Source organism: Micromesistius poutassou, assembly GCF_964030765.1.
Source record: "Micromesistius poutassou genome assembly, chromosome: 17".
Taxonomy (NCBI): domain Eukaryota; kingdom Metazoa; phylum Chordata; class Actinopteri; order Gadiformes; family Gadidae; genus Micromesistius; species Micromesistius poutassou.
The window spans coordinates 16,908,688-16,933,309 of record NC_140287.1 but is presented as its reverse complement, the minus strand read 5'-3'; the positions used below and the strand labels follow the sequence as shown (position 1 = coordinate 16,933,309).

Sequence of the window (24,622 nt, the reverse complement as noted above, 5' to 3'; positions counted from 1 at the left end):
GTCCGCAAGGGAATTCCTCGGCTTCAAACTCCAACAATAACAGCTGAGGATGATTGTTGAGTTCTGCTTCTAGAGAATAGATTTTTACACACACACACACACATACACACACACACTCATCTCTTTCTCTCTCACACACATTGACAAGGATTAAGTAAATTGCTGATGAGATTCATTGTTACTAGCTATACCATAAAAAACGATTATACGATTATGTATGTAATATACTATACTAAATATACAATCCACATAATACTGAATGTATAGTGATTCATCTGCACACACAAATCTAGAAACAAAGTTTCTGGTGTGTGTGTGTGTGTGTGTGTGTGTGTGTTTTCAGATGCCGAGCACTTCCTGGAGGAAGTGACTAAAGAATGAAAGGATGTGAGGAGGGTGGTACTGTTGTCATGGATATGAGAAATCATTGTATCTCGGTAATTTCCTACCGAGAATATGGATGCTTACTGTTGACCTCGTGGTCATGAGGTTGGCAGCTAACGATTAGCTTCAGAGCATCAACTAAAGAACAGTTAGCAGCTAACCATTAGCTTCAGAGCATCAACTAAAGAACAGTTAGCAGCTAACCATTAGCTTCAGAGCATCAACTAAAGAACAGTTAGCAGCTAACCATTAGCTTCAGAGCATCAACTAAAGAACAGTTAGCAGCTAACCATTAGCTTCAGAGCATCAACTAAAGAACAGTTAGCAGCTAACCATTAGCTTCAGAGCATCAACTAAAGAACAGTTAGCAGCTAACCATTAGCTTCAGAGCATCAACTAAAGAACAGTTAGCAGCTAACCATTAGCTTCAGAGCATCAACTAAAGAACAGTTAGCGGCTAACCATTAGCTTCAGAGCATCAACTAAAGAACAGTTAGCGGCTAACCATTAGCTTCAGAGCATCAACTAAAGAACAGTTAGCAGCTAACCATTAGCTTCAGAGCATCAACTAAAGAACAGTTAGCAGCTAACCATTAGCTTCAGAGCATCAACTACAGAACAGTTAGCAGCTAACACTGAGCTTCAGTAAACACCAGTACAGGCTACAGTCGTATAGGATAGCTATAGTAGGCCTTGTATTCTGAAGACATGGAGGAGGAGAGGAGGAGACCCACAATAACAAAACAAAATATTTTATTGCTTTAGTTTGGGAACACAACAAACACAAATATTTGTATAAAAATGTGCAAACACCCCACAACTGTGAAGCAATGTTGAGTCTGTGATGGTTCTGGAACCCCTGATGTGGTCGCCTGGACGGAGTCTGGACGGAGCTGTAGAGGTGGAGTCCCCCGTAGAGTCACCTGTAGGAGTGAGGTCACCCGTAGAGTTACCTGTAGAGTTAAAGTCACCTGTAGAGGTTAAGTCCCCCGTAGAGTCACCTGTAGAAGTAAGGTCACTTGTAGAGTCACCCGTAGAAGTAAGGTCACCCGTAGAGTTACCTGTAGAGGTGGAGTCACCTGTAGAAGTAAGGTCACCCGTAGAGTTACCTGTAGAGGTAGAGTCACCTGTAGAAGTAAGGTCACCTGTAGAGTTAAAGCCCACTGAAGAGCAAAAGTCACCTGTAGAGTTAAGGTCCCGTGAGTCTCATACAGAAGTGCAGTTACCCATAGAGTTACCTGTAGAGTTACCTGTAGAGTTACCTGTAGAGGTGGAGTCACCTGTAGAGTTAAGGTCCCCTGAGTCTCATACAGAAGTGCAGTTACCCATAGATTTACCTGTAGAGTTACCTGTAGAGTCACCTGTAGAGTCACCTGTAGGGGTAGGGTCAGAGCACCCTGTACAGGTGGATCTGTCTCAGGGCGTCCGGGTCGCTGTCGGCTCCCAGGTTCACGTCATAATCGACAGGGACCTCTTCAACCCATTGGCCGGCGTCTAGCCCCTCCCCCTGGAAACGGCAGACCTCAGACACAGCCCGCCACGTCTGTACTGCACTGCTGTGTTCTGTCCACACGTCTGTACTGCATTATGCACACGTCTGTACTGCACTGCTGTGTTCTGTCCACACGTCTGTACTGCATTATGCACACGTCTGTACTGCACTGCTGTGTTCTGTCCACATGTCTGTACTGCATTATCTACATGTCTGTACTGTGTTCTGTCCACATGTCTGTACTGCACCACTCTGTTCTGTCCACATGTCTGTACTGCATTATCTACATGTCTGTACTTCACCACTGTGTTCTGTCCACATGTCTGTACTGCACTACTGTGTTCTGTCCACGTGTCTGTACTGCACTGCTGTGTTCTGTCCACATGTCTGTACTGTGTTCTGTCCACATGTCTGTACTGTGTTCTGTCCACATGTCTGTACTGCACCACTCTGTTCTGTCCACATGTCTGTACTGCACCACTCTGTTCTGTGTCCACATACGTCTGTACTGCGTCAGTGCAGTACTGTACCTGTAGAGCAGAGAAGGCGTCCTGAAGACTGGGCACCGTCACCAGCAGACACCCTTTCCTCCGGAAGTTCTGGATAATAAACTGCCACGCTCTGCACACACACACACACACACACACACACATTTACGTGTGTGTGTGTGTGTGTGTGTGTGTGTGTGTGTGTGTGTGTGTGTGTGTGTACACTAGGACCTTACTTTATCTGTTCACTGGGTTCCATGAAGAACTCAAAGACGTTGTTCATGACCAGAACATCTGCTTGCTGGACCACAGCTGGCTGAGAGCAAACATCTGCATGTAACACCTAGGATATAAACATCTGTATTAACTCCTAGGATATAAACATCTGTATTAACTCCTAGGATATAAACATCTGTATTAACTCCTAGGATATAAACATCTGTATTAACTCCTAGGATATAAACATCTGTATTAACTCCTAGGATATAAACATCTGTATTAACACCTAGGATATAAACAACCTTGATTAACACCTGGATATATATTATAAACAAATATTTATGTATAGAAGTTATATGTAAAGAAGCAGTGTACATAGAAAGTCTATGTGTAGATTATAGAAGCACTGTGTGTAGATTATAGAAGCAGTGTGTGTAGATTATAGAAGCAGTGTGCGTAGATTATAGAAGAAGTGTGTGTAGATTATAGAAGCAGTGTGTGTAGATTATAGAAGCAGTGTGTGTAGATTATAGAAGCAGTGTGTGTAGATTATAGAAGCAGTGTGTGTAGATTATAGAAGCAGTGTGTGTAGATTGGGAGTACCTGCATGCGGTCTGTGAAGCCATACTTCTCCATCACTCCGTTCTGCAGTCTGACAAATTCCTCAGAGATCTCAACCCCAACCAGCCTGGCAGCAGCACTGTACAGGTACCCCTACACACACACACACACACACACACACACACACACACACACACACACAAGCAAACAAACAAAAGCACACACACACACACACACACACAGTAACACACACACAAACAAAAGCACATACACACACGCACACACACACGGTCAGCACATCTACTGTATTGACCTCTAGAGAGGAATGTGTAGGGGGGGGGGGGGGGGTTTACCCCGTACAGAACCGCCCCCAGTCGGGAGCCCACGTCCAGCAGGGTTCTGCCCGCCAGGTCTGGAAGAACGTTCTGGAAGAGGAACCGCAGCTCCGAGATGGAGAACGAGTGAGAGATGAACTCTGGAACGGAAGGGGAGGAGGTTAGAGCGCGGAGGGAGGGGGGGGGGTGTGGCGTGGCGTGGCGGGGCGTGGCGGGGGCCGCACCTAGGGGGGCGGTGAGGTGGGACCCGCAGCTCCGGCAGTAGGAGCGGCTCAGCCGGCCGTCGTCACACAAGGCATCCACCTGCTCCTCGTCGTACAGGAAGGCGTCCACGTGCGCCACCGGCTTTGGCTGCTGCTGCATCTGCAACCAATCAGGACAGAGCTGCTCAGCGGCGGCGGGGGTGGGGGCGGGGGCGGGGGCGGGGTCACCCAGGACAAGGAGAACCTTGACTTTGTTTGGAACACTACGACCATGTGCGTCCAGCACAAAGTCAACGGGCCGCAAAGGATCATGGGACAGTGTTTGCGCCCGGGGGGGGGGGGGCGTCGCCTTGCGGTATGTCAAAGAGGGGCGGGACAAAGGTTGAACTTCAGTAGACTGGGTGGCCCCGCCCGTTCTGCCGGCGGTTTCAGTTCGTCCTGCAGAAGGGTCTGGAGAGGACCAATACATTTCTTTCTAGTTCCGATACGTTTTTTGCGGGAGCCAATCACCAAGCTGGCTTTCCCCCCCCCCCCCCTGGCGCGCTATTGGCTGGTTTAACACGATGACGACAGGGAAGCGACGGCAAGCAGCCAATTGCGTACAGAGTTCCATTTAACTCAACGCCCGTTGACCAACGCCTCTGGTGCTGAAGGAAACGACAGCAGCCTCCCCAGACCAACGTCGTGCAATCTACCAGTGAGCTGGGTCTGGCTACAGCCAGGCTAGAACTTCAGTGGACTCGGTGCAGATTGTGTCAGTCCACTCGGGCTCACGCTGGCAGAACCTCCAGAGCGTGCAGTGTGCAGCGTGCCGCCTCAGGCCTGGGCTGCAGAGGAGGAGGAGCGGACGCGGGGGCACCACCTACCTTCTGCAGGGCCAGCCCCTCCGAGGACAGCATGGCCTCCACGGGGAGAGAGCTCCTCAGCTCCTCCGCGACGCTCCTCAGGACCACCGTCTCGTTGTCCACCAGCAGCTCCTCCAGCTCCTCTGACGTCACAGGAGGACACACACACACACACACACACACACACACGCACACACACGCACACACACACACACACACACACGCACAGCACCAGAGAGCCCAGTTTAAAGAACCTCGTCAGCAGCGTCACTGAGACCCCCCTGGGCCGGGGGTCTTGCGACGCACCGGACCGAAACCACTTGTTGCTCACAGAGTTTTTTTTGTGTTGAGTTCGGTTGGGTCCCACACAGACGCACTGAAATGGATCTTATGGGGCCCGGGATGAATGAGTGAAATAACCTCTAAGCATCATATCTTCATCACCTGCTGAACTACTGGGACGGGCGACTGGGAGGGGCTACTGGGAGGGGCTGGTGATGCGGTCAGGTTATGCTGCTGAAATACTAATCGTGTCATCAGCTATAGCACTCATTATTATTTTACAGAAATGCGTTTTAATTGCTGGACCTGCTTATTGTAACATTGTAACATGCAATTATTCCAAACTAATTTGGAAGAGAGGATAGTTGCTCTCGTCCTATGAGAGTAATACAACATGTTGTGGACAACAATACTGTTGTAAATGAGCAGTTCATGGACATATACCTGAGTTTTTCATCCAATCAATGACCCGTGAAAGATCGGTTGGCAGAACTGCGGAGAGCAAGTTCTTAATTTCATTTTTTGCTACGGAAAAGTTCATTTTCTGTGACAGATTCACGGCAGTGTGTGTTTCCCCGAGAGCCTGCAGTGTAAACCTCGCGAGATCAACGTGTTCAGCACTCAAAAAGAGGAGTGTTTTTTATTTTTTATTTTATAAATGTATATTTGTCACCTACGTTTATAAACACAAACGTGTGGGTGTGTGTACATAAATGGCAGCATAAATAAACGGACAAACACCACGATTTGACTTTTAAGTCACCGAATTCTACGGTTGTTGAAGCGGGACGGAGAGCAGGCAATGCAGCAGTTCATTTGAGTGATTCCGGTAACTCCGACGGGACGTGAACGCAGCATCGGAGACTTCTTCCTCCGGAGTCATGAATGAAGCCATTTCCGGGTCGTGTGATGTGATGACGTCGTAACTGGTTTATGCCACAGCTGGTGAACATTCGAGAACCACACACACCACACCGAAGAAGAACAACTGGGGAAACAGACTCTATTCAACCAGAATAACGGAGTCATCGTCAAAGGTACAGGAGGTTTAACCCGCCACGGCCACCCCATGCTTGTCTCGAGACTCGTGAAGCGAGGGGTTAGCTGTTGTTGAGCTAGTTTCGATCAGGGCTAACTAGCACAACAGCTAACGTGTTGCTACCGGCGGTGCTCCACGAAATGTCCTCCCTCTCCAAAGTACAGTAATGTCTGATGTGTGAAGGTGAACAAAAAAACAACACACGTCCGAGTAAAGCGTCCGAGGTCCGAGGACTGTTGACGTGTCATTCATGGCACTGGTTTGACTGGGACGTCTCCACTGTTGGAAGTGTTGTGTTATTCTGTAATACTTCGTCATGGCACTGGTTTGACTGGGACGTCTCCACTGTTGAAGTGTTGTGTTGTTCTGTAATACTTTGTGTTTGTGTTCAGGGCCCACGCGTCGCGGTCAGCTTCCTCCGCTCCTCGCCCAGCGGGTCCACACCAGGTCCTGGTTCCTCCTCTCCTTGTTGTTTTTTTTATGTGACGTATTGAGCTGAATTGTTTTTATATATTGTTCTATTATCCGGTGTCTGATCAGCCTGTTTCTGGGTTTGGTTTTGGTTTTAGCAGACAGTCAAGATGGTGTTAGCAGATCTCGGGAGAAAAATCACCTCGGCGCTGAGATCTCTCAGCAATGCCACCATTATCAATGAAGAGGTAGGTACCCGAAACTGGCACGAAACTGGTTCGACGAGGTGGTAGTGGTGCTCGAACAGATACAAACGAGATGTATTTGGTGATCATGGGTCGCATGCTCTCTGTTCCACGGAGGAACGGAAGGAGTGGGGGGGTCAGGAAGTGTCTCTGTGCAGATGTTTGATACCCCCACGAGGACGTGTGTGGAGGTATTGAACTCCAGGCTGAAGGGTGTGTGTGTGTGTGTGTGTGTGTGTGTGTGTGTGTAGGTACTTAATGCCATGCTGAAGGAGGTGTGTGTTTAGGTATCGAAGTCCAGGCTAATGTGTGTGTGTGTGTGTAGGTACTTAATGCCATGCTGAAGGAGGTGTGTGCCGCCCTCCTAGAGGCTGATGTGAACATCAAGCTGGTCAAACAGCTCAGAGAGAACGTCAAGTGAGTCACATCACACACACAGGACACAACCCACACACAACAACAGACACGCAACAGACACACAGCCAGACATGAGAATACAATGAATGCAGCCGGAGAAATCAGCTGGCTGCGATGCAACAACTGCATTTCAGACACGTTGTGTACATCTGACCGATTCTTTTGGAATGGGTTTCACGTGGATAAACTGCGCGTCAATGGAGCAGGCTGGATCTTTCGGTTCGATTGTAAACGCTGTATTGCTTGTCCCTTGCGTACACCTTAACGTGCGTGGAAGACAAACATTTACATTTTTTTCCCCACCATGATTTACAGACAGAAGTTTAAATTATAACTTATAACATTTGTTATCATCATTGTGTAATTTTTATGGTGTAAATTGAGGGAGCAAAAGCGGTATCGGTTCAAGAAAATCGGCAGCTCGTTATTGGTCATCGACTAAGGCTGATGGAAAACAAATCTGCATCGGCCCTAAAAAAAATCCATATCGGTCGTTCCCTAATGCAAAGGTCCTCGTTGTGTCTCTGAGTCCAGACGTGGATCTTGGCAAACCTGCCGTACGCAGAGCAGTAAATCCAGCGCCACACACCATTATGCGTAGTGCCCTTTCTCTCTCTCTTCATCTCTGTGTGTGTTTTGTCCCTTTAGGTCTGCCATAGACCTGGAGGAGATGGCGTCAGGACTGAACAAGAGGAGGATGATTCAGCACTCAGTCTTTAAGGAGCTGGTCAAGGTGGGCTCACCATCATAGTCAGACTGACTGGCAGAGGCCTACTGAGGCCTACTGACTACAGCAGAGCCCTACTGATTGTAGCACACAGTTCTACCTGCCTGCAGAGGCCTACTGACCAGAGTCCTACTTACCTACAGATTCCTACTGCCCTACAGACCACAGTCAGACTAGCCTACAGACTACAGAGTCCTACTGCCTTACAGACCACACAGTTGTCCCTGTAGCACAATGCTAGTCAGACTGCAATGTGTTTGTGTGTGTGTGTGTGTGTGTGTGTGTAGCTGGTGGACCCTGGAGTGAAGGCCTGGACTCCAACCAAAGGGAAGAACAACGTCATCATGTTTGTCGGATTGCAGGGCAGTGGGAAAACCACCACCTGCTCCAAGGTACCTATGACTAGTCCTCCTCCGACTAGTAGTCCTACTACTACTACTACTACTACTACTACTAGTCCTACTAAGACTAGTCCTAGCCAAGTCTAGCTGGTCTCCTACCAGAGGTAGTAACTAGATGTTGTTGTTGTCTAGCTGGCCTCCTACCAGCGGTAGTAACTAGATGTTATTGTTGTCTAGCTGGCCTCCTACCAGAGGTAGTAACTAGATGTTGTTGTTGTTGTCTAGCTGGCCTCCTACCAGCGGTAGTAACTAGATGTTGTTGTTGTTGTTGTCTAGCTGGCCTACTACTACCAGAGGAAGGGGTGGAAGACGTGCCTCATCTGTGCGGACACATTCAGAGCCGGTAAGCGCTGCTGTCTGAACCCGTCCTGATCCTCACGTTAAGCACACACACACACCGACCAGGGACTGTTGTTGAGTGAACCTCGCCTCTGTTCCCAGGTGCCTTCGATCAGCTCAAACAGAACGCCACCAAAGCCAGAATTCCCTTCTACGGGAGGTAAGGACACACTCACTCACTCACTTTCGGACACACACACACACACTCACTCACTCACTCACTCACTCACTCACTCACTCACTCACTCACACTCTCTCTCTCTCTCACCCACACTCTCTCTCTCTCTCACTCACTCACTCACTCACTCACACCCACCCACACTCTCTCACTCACTCACTCTTAACGGGACGTTCCCTCAGCTACACGGAGATGGACCCGGTGGTCATCGCCGCCGAGGGCGTGGAGAAGTTCAAGTCGGAGAACTTTGAGATCATCATCGTGGACACCAGCGGCCGGCACAAGCAGGAGGACTCGCTGTTCGAGGAGATGTTGCAGGTGTCCAACGCCGTGGTACGTTGGAGAAAACACCTCATTCCACCGGCGGTCCTACCAGATCATAGAAGCAGTGTGTGTAGATTATAGAAGCAGTGTGTATAGATTATAGAAGCAGTGTGTGTGTAAATTATAGAAGCAGTGTGTATAAATGATAGAAGCAGTGTGCGTAGATTATAGAAGCAGTGTGTGTAGATTATAGAAGCAGTGTAAATGGATTGGGAGGAGTACGTGGTCTGTGGAGCCAGAGACTTATTCACCCCGTATGGGATGAATCAGTCCCATCTCCTCCGCTCCGTTGTGTGTCAGCAGAGAGTAGGACAGAAGTAGAACACAATAAACACAATAACAAGTAGAAAAACTGTACAAAAGTCAGATGTACACTACCGTTCCAAGAGTCTGGGCTCACCCAGAGATGTTTCCCATAAACTCTTTTTTAATCACCAAGTAGACTTTTAACACGATTATCTAAACAAAGTACCATTAGAACACAGGGGTGATGGTTGCTGGGAATGGGCCTCTGTACACCTATGACGATATTCCATTAAAAATCATCAGTTTCCAGCTACAATAGTCATTTACCACATTAACGTCTAGAGTGTGGTACTGATTAATTTAATGTTATCTTCATTGAAAAAAAAAAACAATGTTTAAAAAAAAATAAAAAAAAAATAAGGACATTCCTAAGTGACCCCAAACTTGTGACTGGTGGCGTATATATCCCCACGGCGAGAGGCAGAATGAACACTCACTGACGGCGTGTGCGTGTGCGTCCCCGTCCCCATAGCAACCGGACAACATCGTGTACGTGATGGACGCCTCCATCGGCCAGGCCTGCGAGGCCCAGGCCAAGGCCTTCAAGGACAAGGTGGACATCGCGTCCGTCATCGTCACCAAGCTGGACGGCCACGCCAAGGGGGGCGGAGCCCTCAGCGCGTAAGGACCGCCCGCCCCCTCCCCCCACCCCCCCCCCCCAATCCAATGCAAACCACCCGGGTGTGATCGATCAATAAGTACGATTGTGTATCGATTGACGTAATATGCGATCCTTCCTCAGAGTGGCCGCCACCAAGAGCCCCATCATCTTCATCGGGACGGGAGAGCACATCGACGACTTTGAGCCCTTCAAGACCCAGCCCTTCATCAGCAAACTGCTGGGTAACGCACTACTAGTTAGTCAGGGACTGATGGTTCTTCTGAGTACTAGTTACTGAAGCCGTTTCTCAATACCAAGTACGCGGACTACGTACTCGCGGACTTGGAAGTACGTACTCGGCGAGTCCGGACTTTCAAGTACAGACTTCCGAGAACGCGAGTACGCACTCTGCAACTGGAACAGCAGCGGACTCGATGATGCATCCTGGGATATTTTTAACGGTCCCAAGTCCACACGAGTCACCTCCGATGCGTCCTCGGTAGAACGGCCTCATCGAGAACGCATCGAGAACACTTCCGGGTTTTACGACAGTACTCACGTACTCGCGTACTTGGAATTGGAACAGTGCTTGGGCTACCACTGATGACGTTTACCGAGAACGCAAGTACACAAGTACAGACGAGAATGCGAATTGAGAAATGGCTTGAGTACTGTGGTCAGGATAGGTCTATAGAGCTGTGGTTGGGCTCAGTATAGGTCTATAGAGCTGTGGTTAGGGTCAGTATAGTTCTATAGAGCTGTAGTTAGGGTCAGTATAGAGCTGTGGTTAGGGTCAGTATAGTTCTTTAGAGCGGTGGTTAGGGTCAGTATAGTTCTATAGAGCTGTAGTTAGGGTCAGTATAGAGCTGTGGTTAGGGTCAGTATAGTTCTATAGAGCTGTGGTTAGGCTCAGTATGGTTCTAACTCCCCGTGTTCTCCTTGGTCCAGGTATGGGCGACATCGAGGGTCTGATTGACAAGGTTAACGAGCTCAAACTGGACGATAACGAGGAGCTGATTGACAAGCTGAAACATGGTAAGACTTCTGACTGGTTACCACACGACAAGTTACCAGATAACCTGTTTCTACATCGAATGACTAGTTATAAACAGATTGTCGTATAGAGTACTAGCTAGTGACTGATGGTTCTGAGTACTAGTTAGTGACTTATGCTGTTGATAAGATAAGATAAAATAAGATAATCCTTGATTAGTCCCACAGTGGGGAAATGTGCAGTGTTACAGCAGCAAAGAGCAAATACAATAGTGGAAATAAAGACGACAGTCGTGCAAAATAGAATAAAATACAAAAAGAACACTAAATAAATACAATATGTGTGTGTGTCAGTGAGTACAACAGTACTTCATAATGTTGAGTACTTAGTTACTAACTGTTTTTTCCCACAGGTCAGTTCACACTCAGAGATATGTACGAACAGTTCCAGAACATTATGAAGATGGGCCCGTTCGGACAGATCATGGTGAGTATACGGATACACAGGCGGGGGTCCGGGTCTGGGTGGGGGTCCGGGTGGGGCTAGGGGTGGTGGTGGTGGTGGTGGTGGGATTGCAGGGTTTAACAGATTGTTTCCTGGGGTTGTTTCAGGGCATGATCCCCGGTTTCGGAACAGACTTCATGAGCAAAGGCAACGAGCAGGAGTCCATGGCCCGACTGAAGAAGCTCATGACCATCATGGACAGCATGAACGACCAGGGTAACACACACACACACGCACGCACACAGTCCACACGCACACACACGGGCACATGCACGCACAGACACATGCACGCACAGACACATGCACGCACGGACACATGCACGCAGACACACGCATACACAGAGACACACACAAGCGAAGAGAGACAGACACACACACACACACACACACACGCACACGCACACGCACACATGCACACACACACAGAGATGCACACGCACACAGAGACACACACACACAGAGACACACAAACGAAAAGAGACAGTCACACATACACGCAGAGACACACGTACGCACACACTGGAACACGTGCTGTGTTGATCCCGATGGGCCGTACCCGGGTTGTGTTGCGGCCCTGGTAGCCCCCCTAACGCTACCCCCCCCCCCCCCCCCCCCGCCCCTCTGCAGAGCTGGACAACAAGGACGGGGCCAAGCTGTTCAGCAAGGCCCCCAACAGGATCCAGCGCGTGGCGCGGGGCTCCGGCGTGGCGCCCCGGGACGTCCAGGAGCTGCTCACCCAGTACACCAAGTTCGCCCAGATGGTCAAGAAGATGGGCGGCATCAAGGGGCTCTTCAAAGGTACCCCACCACTACTGAGTACTACTGCAGTACTAATGCTCAATACTGCAGTAGTACTACTGAGTATCTCTTCAAAGGTACCCCACTACTGAGTACTGCAGTACTAATACTCAATACTGCAGTAGTACTACTGCAGTAGTACTGAGTATCTCTTCAAAGGTACCCCACTACTGAGTACTGCAGTACTAATACTCAATACTGCAGTAGTACTACTGAGTATCTCTTCAAAGGTACCGGACTACTGAGTACTGTAGTACTACTGAGTATCTCTTCAAAGGTACCCCACTACTGAGTACTGCAGTACTAATGCTCAATACTGCAGTAGTAGTATTGCAGTACTACTGAGTATCTCTTCAAATGTACCGGACTACTGAGTACTACTGCAGTACTAATGCTCAATACTGCAGTAGTACTACTGCAGTAGTACTGAGTATCTCTTCAAAGGTACCCGACTACTGAGTACTGCAGTACTAATACTCAATACTGCAGTAGTACTACTGAGTATCTCTTCAAAGGTACCGGACTACTGAGTACTGCAGTACTAATACTCAATACTGCAGTAGTACTACTGAGTATCTCCTCAAAGGTACCGGCCTTACTACTGCAGTAATACTTAGTATCTATTCAAAGGTACTGGACTACTGAGTACTGCAGTACTCAGTACTAATGCTCTACTGGGTATCTCTTCAAAGGTACCGGCCTAGTTAGTCGCACAGTAGTACTGCAGTACTACTACATTACTACTGCAGTACTAATGAATATCTCTTCAAAGGTACTGGCCTACCAACACAGTACTACTGCAGTACTTTTGCAGTAGTACTGAGTATGTGTTCAAAGCTAGCCGGCCTACCGGCGCAGTGGGTTAGTGCGGTGTAGCGCTAGAGCCTCATCGTCCCTGTGTCCTCAGGAGGAGACATGTCCAAGAACGTCAACCCCTCCCAGATGGCCAAACTCAACCAGCAGATGGCCAAGATGATGGACCCCAGAGTCCTCCACCATATGGGTACCTCCTCCTCTCCTCCTCTCTATTCCTCCTCCTCCTCTCTATGCCTCCTGCCCTCTCCTCCTCCTCTCCCTCCTCCTCCTCTACTATGCCTCCTCCTCCTCTCCCTCCTCCTCTCCATACCTCCTGTCCTTTCCTCCTCCTCCTCTCCCTCCCTCCTACTCCTCCTCTCTATGCCTCCTCCTCCTCCTCTCTATTCCTCCTCCTCCTCCTACTCCTCCTCTCTATGCCTCCTCCTCCTCCTCTCTATTCCTCCTCCTCCTCCTACTCCTCCTCTCTATGCCTCCTCCTCCTCCTCTCTATTCCTCCTCCTCCTGCTTCTACTCCTCTCTATGCCTCCTGCCATCTCATCTTCACATCTCCTCTTCTCTACGTCACCCTCTTAACACGTGTGTGTGTGTGTGTGTGTGTGTGTGTGTCTGTGTCTGTGTCTGTGTCTCTCTCTCAGGGGGCATGGCCGGCCTCCAGTCCATGATGAGACAGTTCCAGCAGGGCGCCGCCGGCAACATGAAGGGCATGATGGGGTTCAACAACATGTAACCACGGCAACGGCTTGACCAATTAAGAATGCTGAAGGAGCGAAGACGACGACGACGACGAGGAAGAGAAGGAGGAGGAGGAGGAAGGGCTGTGGTTGAGACGGCAGTCACATCCCATAATACTGTCTGTTAGAGCAGAGGCAGAGGTGTTTTAATTGTAAAGAGGCGCAGAAGGCCTGCTCTGACAGGTCCTAATATTAGCTGCTGTCGGGGGACGGGGACGGCAGAGCAACGTTCATTGTAAGATGTATTCGTCATGTTGTAATTAAAGTTTGTACACCAGAGCTCCCTCGTTGTCCCTCCTTGTCAGTCGACCGACCGACGGCGTGCAGTGAAAGCTGTCCGCACTCGTGTGGATTATCCGATCCCCCGCGGACTAGGTTCCACTCAGGAAAACGTGTCTCCAAACGTCTGAAATTAATTGTTTGTTTGGTAGAGAAACAAACTTTTTTATTTTTTTATTTTTTTATTTTTTTTTTACAACAGATGGAAATAAACCAGGATATAAAGTATATAAACTGGAGAACACATGTTTCTCTGTGTCCATTGTTTTATACAGGTCATTTGCATGTCTGTGTACATATAGAGAAGTATCTGGTTGGTATGTGTAGAACTAGAGATATTTGTAATGTCGTCGTGGTGTCAAGGGAACGAGATGCAATTGTTTAAAAGTCAAGAATATAGTCAATAATATATATAATATAATATAATATATTTAGTCTAATATAGTCAAAGTAACATTCCAATATTCCTAAAGTGTAGTCTAAATTCTGAGCCGTTTGGGAAACAAGAAGTGAGAAAAGACGCTAATATGCCGGCCCATGTATTAATGTATTAAGTATTAAGTTCGTGTATGTTACGTGCTGCTGTTATAAATACAGAATAAAGAAAAAGAAAAGTGAAAACTGACAGAGCCGGGGCGGCGCCTTTGACGTGGCAGAGCGCGTCGAGGCGCGTCGCGCGGCAGAGCGCGGCGGCCCTGATATGAACGCGTTTCAACGTGGCAGCGCGGCGCGGCGCGCAAACGTAGCGGCGCGGCAGCGGCAGCAGCCATGTTGTTGCTACGTCGCCAGTGTGTTTTGCTCAGTGTATCACTGACCCCAGACCCGCTCAGGATCGGCTCTCCACCTCAGGTGTGTCAACTATGTCAACTTTTCATATCACCACGTATTGTTTGCGCTGCATCTTGGCTGTACGCATGGTTCCCCCAGTGTGTGTGTGTGTGTGTGTGTGTGTGTGTGTGTGAGTCTGTGTGTGTATGTGTGTTAGTCTGTGGATGTGTTTGTGAAGTGTCATCGCAGCGCTTACTGACTTGAGGGACCGGTGTGCTGACTAGCCGGCTAACTAGCTACTAGTTGTGTTTCTCACCCGTCCAGCGATCAAGTTGAGCAAAGAGAAACAACTCGTCTTAAACACGCAGGGCTATCACTGGTTAACATCACTAGTTAACGTCACTCGTTAACATGTTGGTCTGAAGGCGCATACCGTTATAAAGAAGTCTCTCTGTTGGACGTTAACAGGATTTAATGGGATTGATCTGAACTATCCTGTCTGATCCCGATTAATTGGTTGATCTAAACTACTGTCTGATCAAGGTGAATTGGTTTATCTAAACTACTGTCTGATCCCGACGAATTGGTTTATCTAAACTACTGTCTGATCAAGATGAATTGGTTAATCTAAACTACTGTCTGATCAAGATTAATTGGTTTATATAAACTACTGTCAGATTCCGACGAATTGGTTTATCTAAACTACTGTCTGATCAAGATGAATTGGTTCATATAAAATACTGTCTGACCAAGGTGAATTGATTGATTTGAACTAATCCTGTCTGATCAAGGTGAATCGATTGAACTATCCGTGTCTGATCACGTCTCATCCTGAGATCAATTGAAGAAAGGTGAAGACCAGATGAACCCTGATTAGGCGATACTACCTGAATGACTTTATTGAACTTTGCTCTAAGGCGCAGCTCAATGGCTGTTGTGTGGTTAATACCAGATTGCTTCAATGTGTACTATAATCCCTGGTTCTTCATTATCACTACTTTAGTGTCCAAGGACCTAGTATTATCCTATTGTCACTACATTAGTGTACTAGGACCTAGTATTATCATATTATCACTACTGTAGTGTCCTAGGACCTAGTATTATCCTATTATCACTACTGTAGTGTCCTAGGACCTAGTATTATCCTATTATCACTACATTAGTGTACTAGGACCTAGTATTATCATATTATCACTACATTAGTGTACTAGGACCTAGTATTATCATATTATCACTACTGTAGTGTCCTAGGACCTAGTATCACCCTATTTTCCCTACTGTAGTTTCCTAGGACCTAGTATCATCCCATTATCTATACTGTAGTGTCCTATGACCTAGTATCACCCTATTTTCCCTACTGTAGTTTCCTAGGACCTAGTATCATCCCATTATCTATACTGTAGTGTCCTATGACCTAGTATCACCCTATTTTCCCTACTGTAGTTTCCTAGGACCTAGTATCATCCCATTATCTATACTGTAGTGTCATATGAACTAGTATCATCCTATTATCACTACTGCAGTGTTGTAGGCGTTTATAATGGGACAAGCCAAGGCATGGTTTCTTTGCTCTTCAGTTTATTACTGAGCAACAGATTCAACATATTTTCATATTGCCTTGTCGTCGTTCTTGTTCTGTAAGCCATATCTCTGGAACCCGCCCAGTAGCCCTAGGGTGGACTCAGACTCACACCGGGAACCTTGCTTTTATTATCTCATCTTATTGTACAAGTGAGATTCTTAGGGCTTGGTTCCTCAACAGCCGTACACCTCAACATAGCAGCAATACACGATAAAGTAATATAGATAATAAATAATAGATAACATAGCAGCAATACAAGATAAAGTAATATATATATATAATAAATAATAGATAACATAGCAGCAATACAAGATAAAGTAATATATATATAATAAATAATAGATAATAAAGTAATATAGATAGTAAAAATAACTAGCAGAAGTGGTAGTGGTACCAGCCACGGTTGACAACGCTCAAGCAAGGCCTCATCTCCCTCCTCCTCCTCCTCCTCTCCCTCCTCCTCCTCTTCTCTCCTCCTCCTCCTCCTCCTCCTCCTCCTCTCCCTCTCCTCCTCCTCCTCCTCCTCCTCCTCCTCCTCCTCCCTCCTCCTCTCCCTCTCCTCCTCCTCCTCCTCCTCCTCCTCCTCTCTCCCTCCTCCCTCTCCTCCCTCCTCCTCCTCTCCTCCTCCTCCCCCTCTCCTCCTCCCGCAGACGGACGCCCCCCCGCCCCTGTTGTCATGGCGACCTTCCCGGAGTTCATCAGTCAGAACGAGGAGCGCGACGGCGTGCGCTTCAGCTGGAACGTGTGGCCGTCCAGCCGGCTGGAGGCCACGCGCATGGTGGTGCCGCTGGCCGCCCTTCTGACCCCGCTGCGGGAGCGCCCCGACCTGCCGCCCATCCAGTACGAGCCGGTGCTGTGCAGCCGCGCCACCTGCCGCGCCGTGCTCAACCCCCTGTGGTGCGTCCCCACGCACGCCGCGCCGCCGCCGCCGCACACAGCGTGTAGGGTGTAGGGTGGTGGTTCTAGTTGTGGTTCTGGTTGTGGTTGTGGTTCTGGTTGTGGTTGTAGTTCTAGTTGTAGTTCTAGTTGTGGTTGTAGTTCTAGTTGTAGTTCTAGTTGTGGTTCTAGTTGTGGTTCTAGTTGTGGTTGTAGTTCTAGTTGTGGTTCTAGTTGTGGTTCTAGTTGTAGTTGTAGTTCTAGTTGTAGTTCTAGTTCTAGTTCTAGTTCTAGTTGTGGTTGTAGTTCTAGTTGTAGTTCTAGTTGTAGTTCTAGTTGTGGTTGTAGTTCTAGTTGTAGTTCTAGTTGTAGTTCTAGTTGTAGTTCTAGTTGTGGTTCTAGTTGTAGTTCTAATTGTAGTTCTAGTTGTGGTTCTAGTTGTAGTTCTAATTGTAGTTCTAGTTGTGGTTCTAGTTGTGGTTGTAGTTGTAGTTCTAGTTGTAGTTCTAATTGTAGTTCTAGTTGTGGTTCTAGTTGTGGTTCTAGTTGTGGTTGTAGTTGTAGTTCTAGTTGTAGTTCTAGTTCTAGTTCTAGTTCTAGTTGTGGTTGTAGTTCTAGTTGTAGTTCTAGTTGTAGTTCTAGTTGTGGTTGTAGTTCTAGTTGTAGTTCTAGTTGTAGTTCTAGTTGTAGTTCTAGTTGTGGTTCTAGTTGTAGTTCTAATTGTAGTTCTAGTTGTGGTTCTAGTTGTGGTTGTAGTTGTAGTTCTAGTTGTGGTTCTAGTTGTAGTTCTAGTTGTAGTTCTAGTTGTAGTTCTAGTTGTAGTTGTAGTTGTAGTTCTAGTTGTGGTTCTAGTTGTAGTTGTAGTTGTTCTAGTTGTGGTTCTAGTTGTGGTTCTAGTTGTGGTTCTAGTTGTAGTTCTAGTTGTAGTTGTGGTACTAGTTGCGGTTCTAGTTGTGGTTCTAGTTGTAGTTCTAGTAGTGGTTCTAGTTGTAGTTCTAGTTGTAGTTGTAGTTCTAGTTGTAGGTCTAGTTGTGGTTCTAGTTGTGGTTCTAGTTGTAGTTGTGGTTCTAGTTGTAGTTCTAGTTGTAGTTGTGGTTCTAGTTGTAGTTCTAGTTGTAGTTGTGGTTCTAGTTGTGGTTCTAGTTGTGGTTCTAGTTGTAGTTGTGGTTCTAGTTGTAGTTCTAGTTGTAGTTGTGGTTCTAGTTGTGGTTCTAGTTGTGGTTCTAGTTGTAGTTCTAGTTGTAGTTCTAGTTGTAGTTCTAGTTGTGGTTCTAGTTGTAGGTCTAGTTGTGGTTCTAGTTGTGGTTCTAGTTGTAGTTGTGGTTCTAGTTGTGGTTCTAGTTGTGGTTCTAGTTGTGGTTCTAGTTCTAGTTGTGGTTCTAGTTGTGGTTCTAGTCGTATTAAGCCTGTCCTGATGGAGTAATGTCTTTCTTCCACTGCAGCCAGGTGGACTACCGGGCCAAGCTGTGGGCGTGTAACTTCTGCTACCAGAGGAACCAGGTGAGCTTACCTTCACTGGTCCGCCAGCCGGTCAGTGGGTTAACCCCCTGGTTAACCCCCTGGTTAACCGTCTGTGTGTCTGCTCCTCTAGTTTCCCCCCACCTACACCGGTATCTCGGAGGTCAACCAGCCGGCGGAGCTGCTGCCCCAGTTCTCCACCATCGAATACGTGGTCCAGGTACGCTCTGCTTACTGCTGCTACTGCTAGGAGCCAGCTGCACTCACCTAGCTCTATTAGTGTCTGTCTGTCTGTCTGTCTGTCTGTCTGTCTCTGTCTCTCTCTCTCTCTGCCTCTCTCTCTCTCTCTCTGTCTCTCTCTCTCTGCCTCTCTGTCTCTCTCTGCCTCTCTCTCTCTCTCTCTGTGTGTCTCTCTCTCTCTCTCTCTCTCTCTCTGTCTCTCTCGCTGCCTCTCTCTCTCTCTCTCTCTGCCTCTCTGCCTCTCTCTCTCTTTCTCTCTCTGCCTCTGCCTCTCTCTCTGTATCTGTCTCTCTCGCTCTCTGCCTCTCTCTCTCTCTCTCTCTCTCATCTCTCTGCCTGCATCTCTATCTGATGTCTAATCCCCCCTCTCTCTCTCTCTCCTCTCTCTCTCTCTCTCTCTCTCTCTCTCTCTCTCTCTCTCTCTCTCTCTCTCTCTCTCTCTCTCTCTCTCTCTCTCTCTCTCTCTCTCTCTCTCTCTCTCTCTCTCTCTCTGTGTGTGTGTGTTCCCGGTGTCTCTCGTCCTCCCCAGCGGGGCCCCCAGATGCCCCTGATCTTCCTGTATGTGGTGGACACGTGCATGGAGGACGAGGACCTGCAGGCCCTGAAGGAGTCCCTGCAGATGTCCCTCTCTCTGCTGCCCCCTACTGCCCTGGTGGGGCTCATCACCTTCGGCCGCATGGTGCAGGTGCACGAGCTGGGCTGCGAGGGCATCTCCAAGAGCTACGTGTTCCGCGGCACCAAGGACCTCAGCGCCAAGCAGCTGCAGGTGGGTCAAAGGTTAGGGTCAAAGGTTAGGGGTTAGGGTCAAAGGTTAAGGTTAAGGTCAAAGGTTAAGGGTTAGGGTCAAAGGACCTCAAACCCAAGCAGCTTCTGGTGGGGGTGGGTACTGCTACTGGGTCAAAGGTTAGGGTTAGGGTCAAAGGTTAAGGGTTAGGGTTAGGGTCAAAGGACCTCAAACCCAAGCAGCTTCTGGTGGGGGTGGGTACTGCTACTGGGTCAAAGGTTAGGGTTAGGGTCAAAGGTTAGGGTTAGACCTCAGCACCAAGCAGGTGGGGTCAAAGGTTAGGGTCAAGGGTTAGGGTTAGGGTCAAGGGTTAGGGTTAGACCTCAAACTCAAGCAGCTGCAGGTGGGGATGGGTTCTATTACTAGATCAAAGGTTAGGGTCAAAGCCAAACAGCTCCAGGTGTTTATGAGGTTGTATCAGTTGTCATGGGTTGGCAAATCAAAGGTGAGGGCCGGTAGACTTCAGACTATCAGCCACTCCCTGCTATTAACTGTGTGGGTTGTGTATCAAGCTTATGCTGTGTGACTAGTGTTGTGTTGTTGTGGACTAAGTGTGTGTTGTGTGTTGTGTTGTTGTGTACTAAATGTGTGTTGTGTGTTGTTGTGTAGGAGATGCTGGGCCTGACTAAGCCATCAGCTGCTCAGGGAGCCAGAGGTCAACAGGCCCCGCCACCACCGCTATCCAACAGGTATCTGTCTGTCTGTCTGTCTGTCTGTCTGTCTGTCTGTCTGTGTATGTTAGGTGACATCATGGTGGTTTAGAAGGACCCAGCAGACCTCAGAGGTTTAGAAGGACCCAGTAGACCTCAGAAGTTTAGAAGGACCCAGCAGACCTCATGGAGGTTTAGAAGGACCCAGTAGACCTCATGGAGGTTAAGAAGGACCCAGTAGACCTCATGGAGGTTAAGAAGGACCCAGTAGACCTCATGGAGGTTTAGAAGGACCCAGTAGACCTCATGGAGGTTTAGAAGGACCCAGCAGACCTCATGGAGGTTTAGAACGACCCAGTAGACCTCAGAGGTTTAGAAGGACCCAGTAGACCTCATGGAGGTTTAGAAGGACCCAGTAGACCTCATGGAGGTTTAGAAGGACCCTGTAGACCTCATGGAGGTTTAGAAGGACCCAGCAGACCTCATGAAGGTTTAGAAGGACCCAGTAGACCTCATGGAGGTTTAGAAGGACCCAGTAGATCTCAGAGGTTTAGAAGGACCCAGTTGACCTCATGGCGTCCTCAACCATGACCGCAGGTATCTTTGCTCCCCAGGTTCCTCCAGCCGGTGCAGAAGATCGACATGAACCTGACAGACCTCCTGGGGGAGCTGCAGCGGGACCCCTGGCCCGTCACGCAGGGCAAGAGACCCCTCCGCTCTCTGGGCGTGGCCATGTCCATCGCTGTGGGGCTGCTGGAGGTAAGAACCAGGACTGGTCCAGAGTGAGCATCTGGATCTAAGAGGAAGCTTTGTGCTGATGATGTGGTATGGATTGGCAATAGCCTTTTACTAATGTTGTGATCTAGCATTAGCAATATTCTTGTGCTGGTGTTGTGATCTAGCATTAGCTTGGGGCTACTGTCGTGTTCTAGCATTAGCATTAGCCTTGTGCTAATGTTGTGATCCAGCATTAGTAATAGTCTTGTGCTAGTGTTGTGGTTATTGATGTGATAGTGTTGTTGAAGTCAAGCATTAGCCTGGTGCTAGTGTTGTTGTCTGGGCTAGCATTATCCCTGTGCTAGCTCTGTGGGCTGACGTTAGCATTAGCCCTGTGCTAGCTCTGTGGGCTGACGTTAGCATTAGCCCTGTGCTAGTGCTGTGGGCTGACGTTAGCATTAGCCCTGTGCTAGTGCTGTGGGCTGACGTTAGCATTAGCCCTGTGCTAGTGCTGTGGGCTGACGTTAGCATTAGCCCTGTGCTAGCTCTGTGGGCTGACGTTAGCATTAGCCCTGTGCTAGTGCTGTGGGCTGACGTTAGCATTAGCCCTGTGCTAGTGCTGTGGGCTGACGTTAGCATTAGCCCTGTGCTAGTGCTGTGGGCTGACGTTAGCATTAGCCCTGTGCTAGTGCTGAGGTTGATTGTATTGACTGGCTATGCCCCCCCCCCCCACCCCCCTGCAGTGCACCTTCCCCAACACCGGGGCCCGCATCATGACCTTCATCGGGGGCCCGGCCACCCAGGGGCCCGGCATGGTGGTGGGGGACGAGCTCAAGACCCCCATCCGCTCCTGGCACGACATCGAGAAGGACAACGCCAAGTACATGAAGAAGTCCACCAAGGTACCACGCCTGTAGAACACACACACCTGTAGAACACACCTGTAGAACACACACCTGTAGAACACACACCTGTAGAGCACACACCTGTAGACACACACCTGTAGAACACACCTGTAAACACACACCTGTAAACACACACCTGTAAACACACCTGTAGAACACACCTGTAAACACACCTGTAGAGCACACCTGTAAACACACACCTGTAGAGCACACCTGTAAACACACACCTGTAGAGCACACCTGTAAACACACACACACCTGTAAACACACCTGTAGAGCACACACCTGTAGAGCACACCTGTAGAACACAGCCTACATGTACTCAATGTGTGTGTGTGTGTGTGTGTGTGTGTGTGTGTGTGTGTGTGTGTGTGTGTGTGTGTGTGTGTGTGTGTGTGTGTGTGTGTGTGTGTGTGTGTGTGTGTCAGCACTACGAGGCTCTGGCCAGCAGGGCGTCGGCTAACGGTCACATCATGGACATCTACGCCTGCGCTCTGGACCAGACGGGGCTGCTGGAGATGAAGTGCTGCCCCAACCACACGGGGTACTGCGCTAACACCTCACTCACATGTGTGTGTGTGTGTGTGTTGTAGCGGCTACATGCTAACATGTATGTGTGTGTGTGTGTTGTAGCGGCTGCATGCTAACGTGTATGTGTATTGTAGCGGCTGCATGCTAACGTGTGTGTGTGTGTCATAGCGGCTACATGCTAACATCTTTGTGTGTGTGTTGTAGTGGCTACATGCTAACGTGTACGTGTGTGTGTGTGTGTGTTGTAGCGGCTATATGCTAACGTGTGTGTGTGTGTGTGTGTGTGCGTTGTAGTGGCTACATGCTAATGTGTGTGTGTATGTGTGTGTGTGTGTGTGTTGTAGCGGCTACATGCTAACGTGTACGTGTGTGTGTGTGTGTGTGTATGTGCGTTGTAGCGGCTACATGCTAACGTGCGTGTGTGTGCGTTGTAGTGGCTAAATGCTAACGTGTACGTGTGTGTGTGTTGTAACGGCTATATGCTAACGTGTGTGTGTGTGTGCGTTGTAGTGGCTACATGCTAACGTGTACGTGTGTGTGTGTGTGTGTGTGTGTGTGTATGTGCGTTGTAGCGGCTACATGCTAATGTGTGTGTGTATGTGTGTGTGTGTGTGTGTTGTAGCGGCTACATGCTAACGTGTACGTGTGTGTGTGTGTGTGTGTGTGTGTGTGTGTGTGTGTGTGTGTGTGTGTGTGTGTGTGTGTGTGTGTGTGTGTGTGTGTGTGTGTGTGTGTGTATGCGTTGTAGCGGCTACATGCTAACGTGCGTGTGTGTGCGTTGTAGCGGCTACATGCTAACGTGTACGTGTGTCCGTGTGTGTGTGTGCATTGTAGCGGCTACATGCTAACGTGTGTGTGTTTGTGTGTGTGTGTGTGTGTGTATTGTAGTGGCTACATGCTAACATGTGTGTGTGTGTGTGTGTGTGTTGTAGCGGCTACATGGTGATGGCGGACTCCTTCAACACGTCGCTGTTCAAGCAGACGTTCCAGAGAGTTTTCGCTAAAGACGAGCAGGGCGCCTTCAAGATGGCCTTCGCCGCAACGCTGGAGATCAAGGTACTGACCATGTTATTATGGTCATATATACTTCATATACGTTCATATACACTTCACATACATTAATATGTACTTCATATATGTTCATATACACTTCATATACATTAATATGTACTTCATATACGTTCATATACACTTCATATACATTAATATGTACTTCATATACGTTCATATATACTTCATATACGTTCATATACATTCATATACACTTCATATATGTTCATATACACTTCATATATGTTCATATACACTTCATATACATTAATATATACTTCACATACATTCTTATATACTTCATATATACTTCACATATGTTCTTATATAGGCTACTTGCTATATGTTCATGTGGACTTCATATATGTTCATATATACTTCATAAATGTTAAAGTGGACTTCATATATGTTGTTGTGATGCACTATTGGCAGCCCACATGAAATACTCGTTTTAAGTTTGAAGAGTTTAGTTTTATTCATCAGATAACATTCACCCTTACATTGAACATTTGTGAATCATGAATTTCAACCATTTACCCCGTTGGTTAATTGTCCAATCACATTCAGAGGAATTGTCAGCCGGAGAAAAGCATTGCTGTCTGTGATCAATACATATTCACCTTTGAAATATCAGCATGCAATCAGCTGATCACATAACATCAAGATGGCTGGGATGATCCCATTTACCAATCAAATGGATGTGACACTAACCTTTTTAATCAGAATGGATGTCACTATAACATTTTAACATTCAGAATGGATGGGATTATAACATTTTAAATCAGAATGGATATGATTACATCTTAACAATCAGAATGGTGTGAGAACATCTTTACAATCTCAATGAAACTATCCATTATTAACAGTCTGAATATAATGTATATTTTAGAATCTGTATGTAATAGAAATGGTAGTAGTGTGGTGGTGGGAATGGTAGTTAGTAATAGTAGTGATATTCATGGTAATAGTAGTGATAGTAGTAGTGGTAGCCGTGGTAACAATGCTGATAGTAGTGATAGTAGTTGTCGTGGTAACAGTGGTGGTAGTCGTGGTAGTGGTAGTCGTGGTAGACGTGGTAACAGTAGTGGTAGTCATGGTAACAGTAGTGGTAGTCTGGGAACAATAGTGGTAGTCGTGGTAAC

The 24,622-nt window shown here is 47.9% G+C and overlaps 3 protein-coding genes across 7 annotated transcripts in view; 2 read left to right on the top strand and 1 right to left on the bottom strand.

The window, feature by feature from the left end:
- Window positions 1–1,189: 1,189 nt before the first annotated feature.
- LOC311362557 (uncharacterized protein) lies at window positions 1,190–5,395 on the bottom strand. 4 transcript variants are annotated; one of them, XM_084482426.1, is made up of 9 exons: window positions 5,254–5,379; window positions 4,549–4,670; window positions 3,704–3,842; window positions 3,498–3,619; window positions 3,187–3,297; window positions 2,601–2,707; window positions 2,407–2,497; window positions 1,734–1,891; window positions 1,190–1,307 (listed from the first exon to the last, which is right to left on the bottom strand). In XM_084482426.1, exons 1-8 carry the CDS (start codon window positions 5,348–5,350, stop codon window positions 1,772–1,774), a joined length of 909 nt encoding a protein of 302 aa, XP_084338552.1. In that variant the 5' UTR covers window positions 5,351–5,379; the 3' UTR covers window positions 1,190–1,307; window positions 1,734–1,771. The 4 variants fall into 4 exon arrangements, with proteins under 4 accessions (XP_084338552.1, XP_084338551.1, XP_084338553.1 ...); XM_084482425.1 differs by having other exon boundaries at window positions 1,212–1,307; window positions 1,746–1,891; XM_084482427.1 differs by having other exon boundaries at window positions 1,224–1,307; window positions 1,758–1,891.
- A 311-nt stretch (window positions 5,396–5,706) lies between these two features.
- Window positions 5,707–13,919, top strand: srp54 (signal recognition particle 54). 2 transcript variants are annotated; one of them, XM_084482422.1, is made up of 17 exons: window positions 5,707–5,846; window positions 6,241–6,295; window positions 6,421–6,507; window positions 6,830–6,921; window positions 7,570–7,654; window positions 7,936–8,040; window positions 8,326–8,392; window positions 8,491–8,548; window positions 8,749–8,899; window positions 9,669–9,817; window positions 9,939–10,039; window positions 10,746–10,832; window positions 11,204–11,277; window positions 11,403–11,511; window positions 11,923–12,093; window positions 13,001–13,096; window positions 13,545–13,919. In XM_084482422.1, exons 3-17 carry the CDS (start codon window positions 6,430–6,432, stop codon window positions 13,634–13,636), a joined length of 1,515 nt encoding a protein of 504 aa, XP_084338548.1. In that variant the 5' UTR covers window positions 5,707–5,846; window positions 6,241–6,295; window positions 6,421–6,429; the 3' UTR covers window positions 13,637–13,919. The 2 variants fall into 2 exon arrangements, with proteins under 2 accessions (XP_084338548.1, XP_084338549.1); XM_084482423.1 differs by having other exon boundaries at window positions 6,418–6,507.
- A 788-nt stretch (window positions 13,920–14,707) lies between these two features.
- The window catches only part of sec23a (Sec23 homolog A, coat complex II component), a 19,503-nt gene continuing 9,588 nt past the window's right edge, over window positions 14,708–24,622 (top strand). Inside the window, exons 1-10 of the mRNA XM_084482414.1 lie at window positions 14,708–14,768; window positions 16,920–17,166; window positions 18,588–18,645; window positions 18,737–18,823; window positions 19,373–19,609; window positions 20,237–20,316; window positions 20,892–21,036; window positions 21,738–21,896; window positions 22,328–22,443; window positions 23,363–23,486. Coding sequence (XP_084338540.1) covers window positions 16,946–17,166; window positions 18,588–18,645; window positions 18,737–18,823; window positions 19,373–19,609; window positions 20,237–20,316; window positions 20,892–21,036; window positions 21,738–21,896; window positions 22,328–22,443; window positions 23,363–23,486 — 1,227 coding nt within the window. The 5' untranslated portion in view covers window positions 14,708–14,768; window positions 16,920–16,945. The remainder of the gene's footprint in view (window positions 14,769–16,919; window positions 17,167–18,587; window positions 18,646–18,736; window positions 18,824–19,372; window positions 19,610–20,236; window positions 20,317–20,891; window positions 21,037–21,737; window positions 21,897–22,327; window positions 22,444–23,362; window positions 23,487–24,622) is intronic.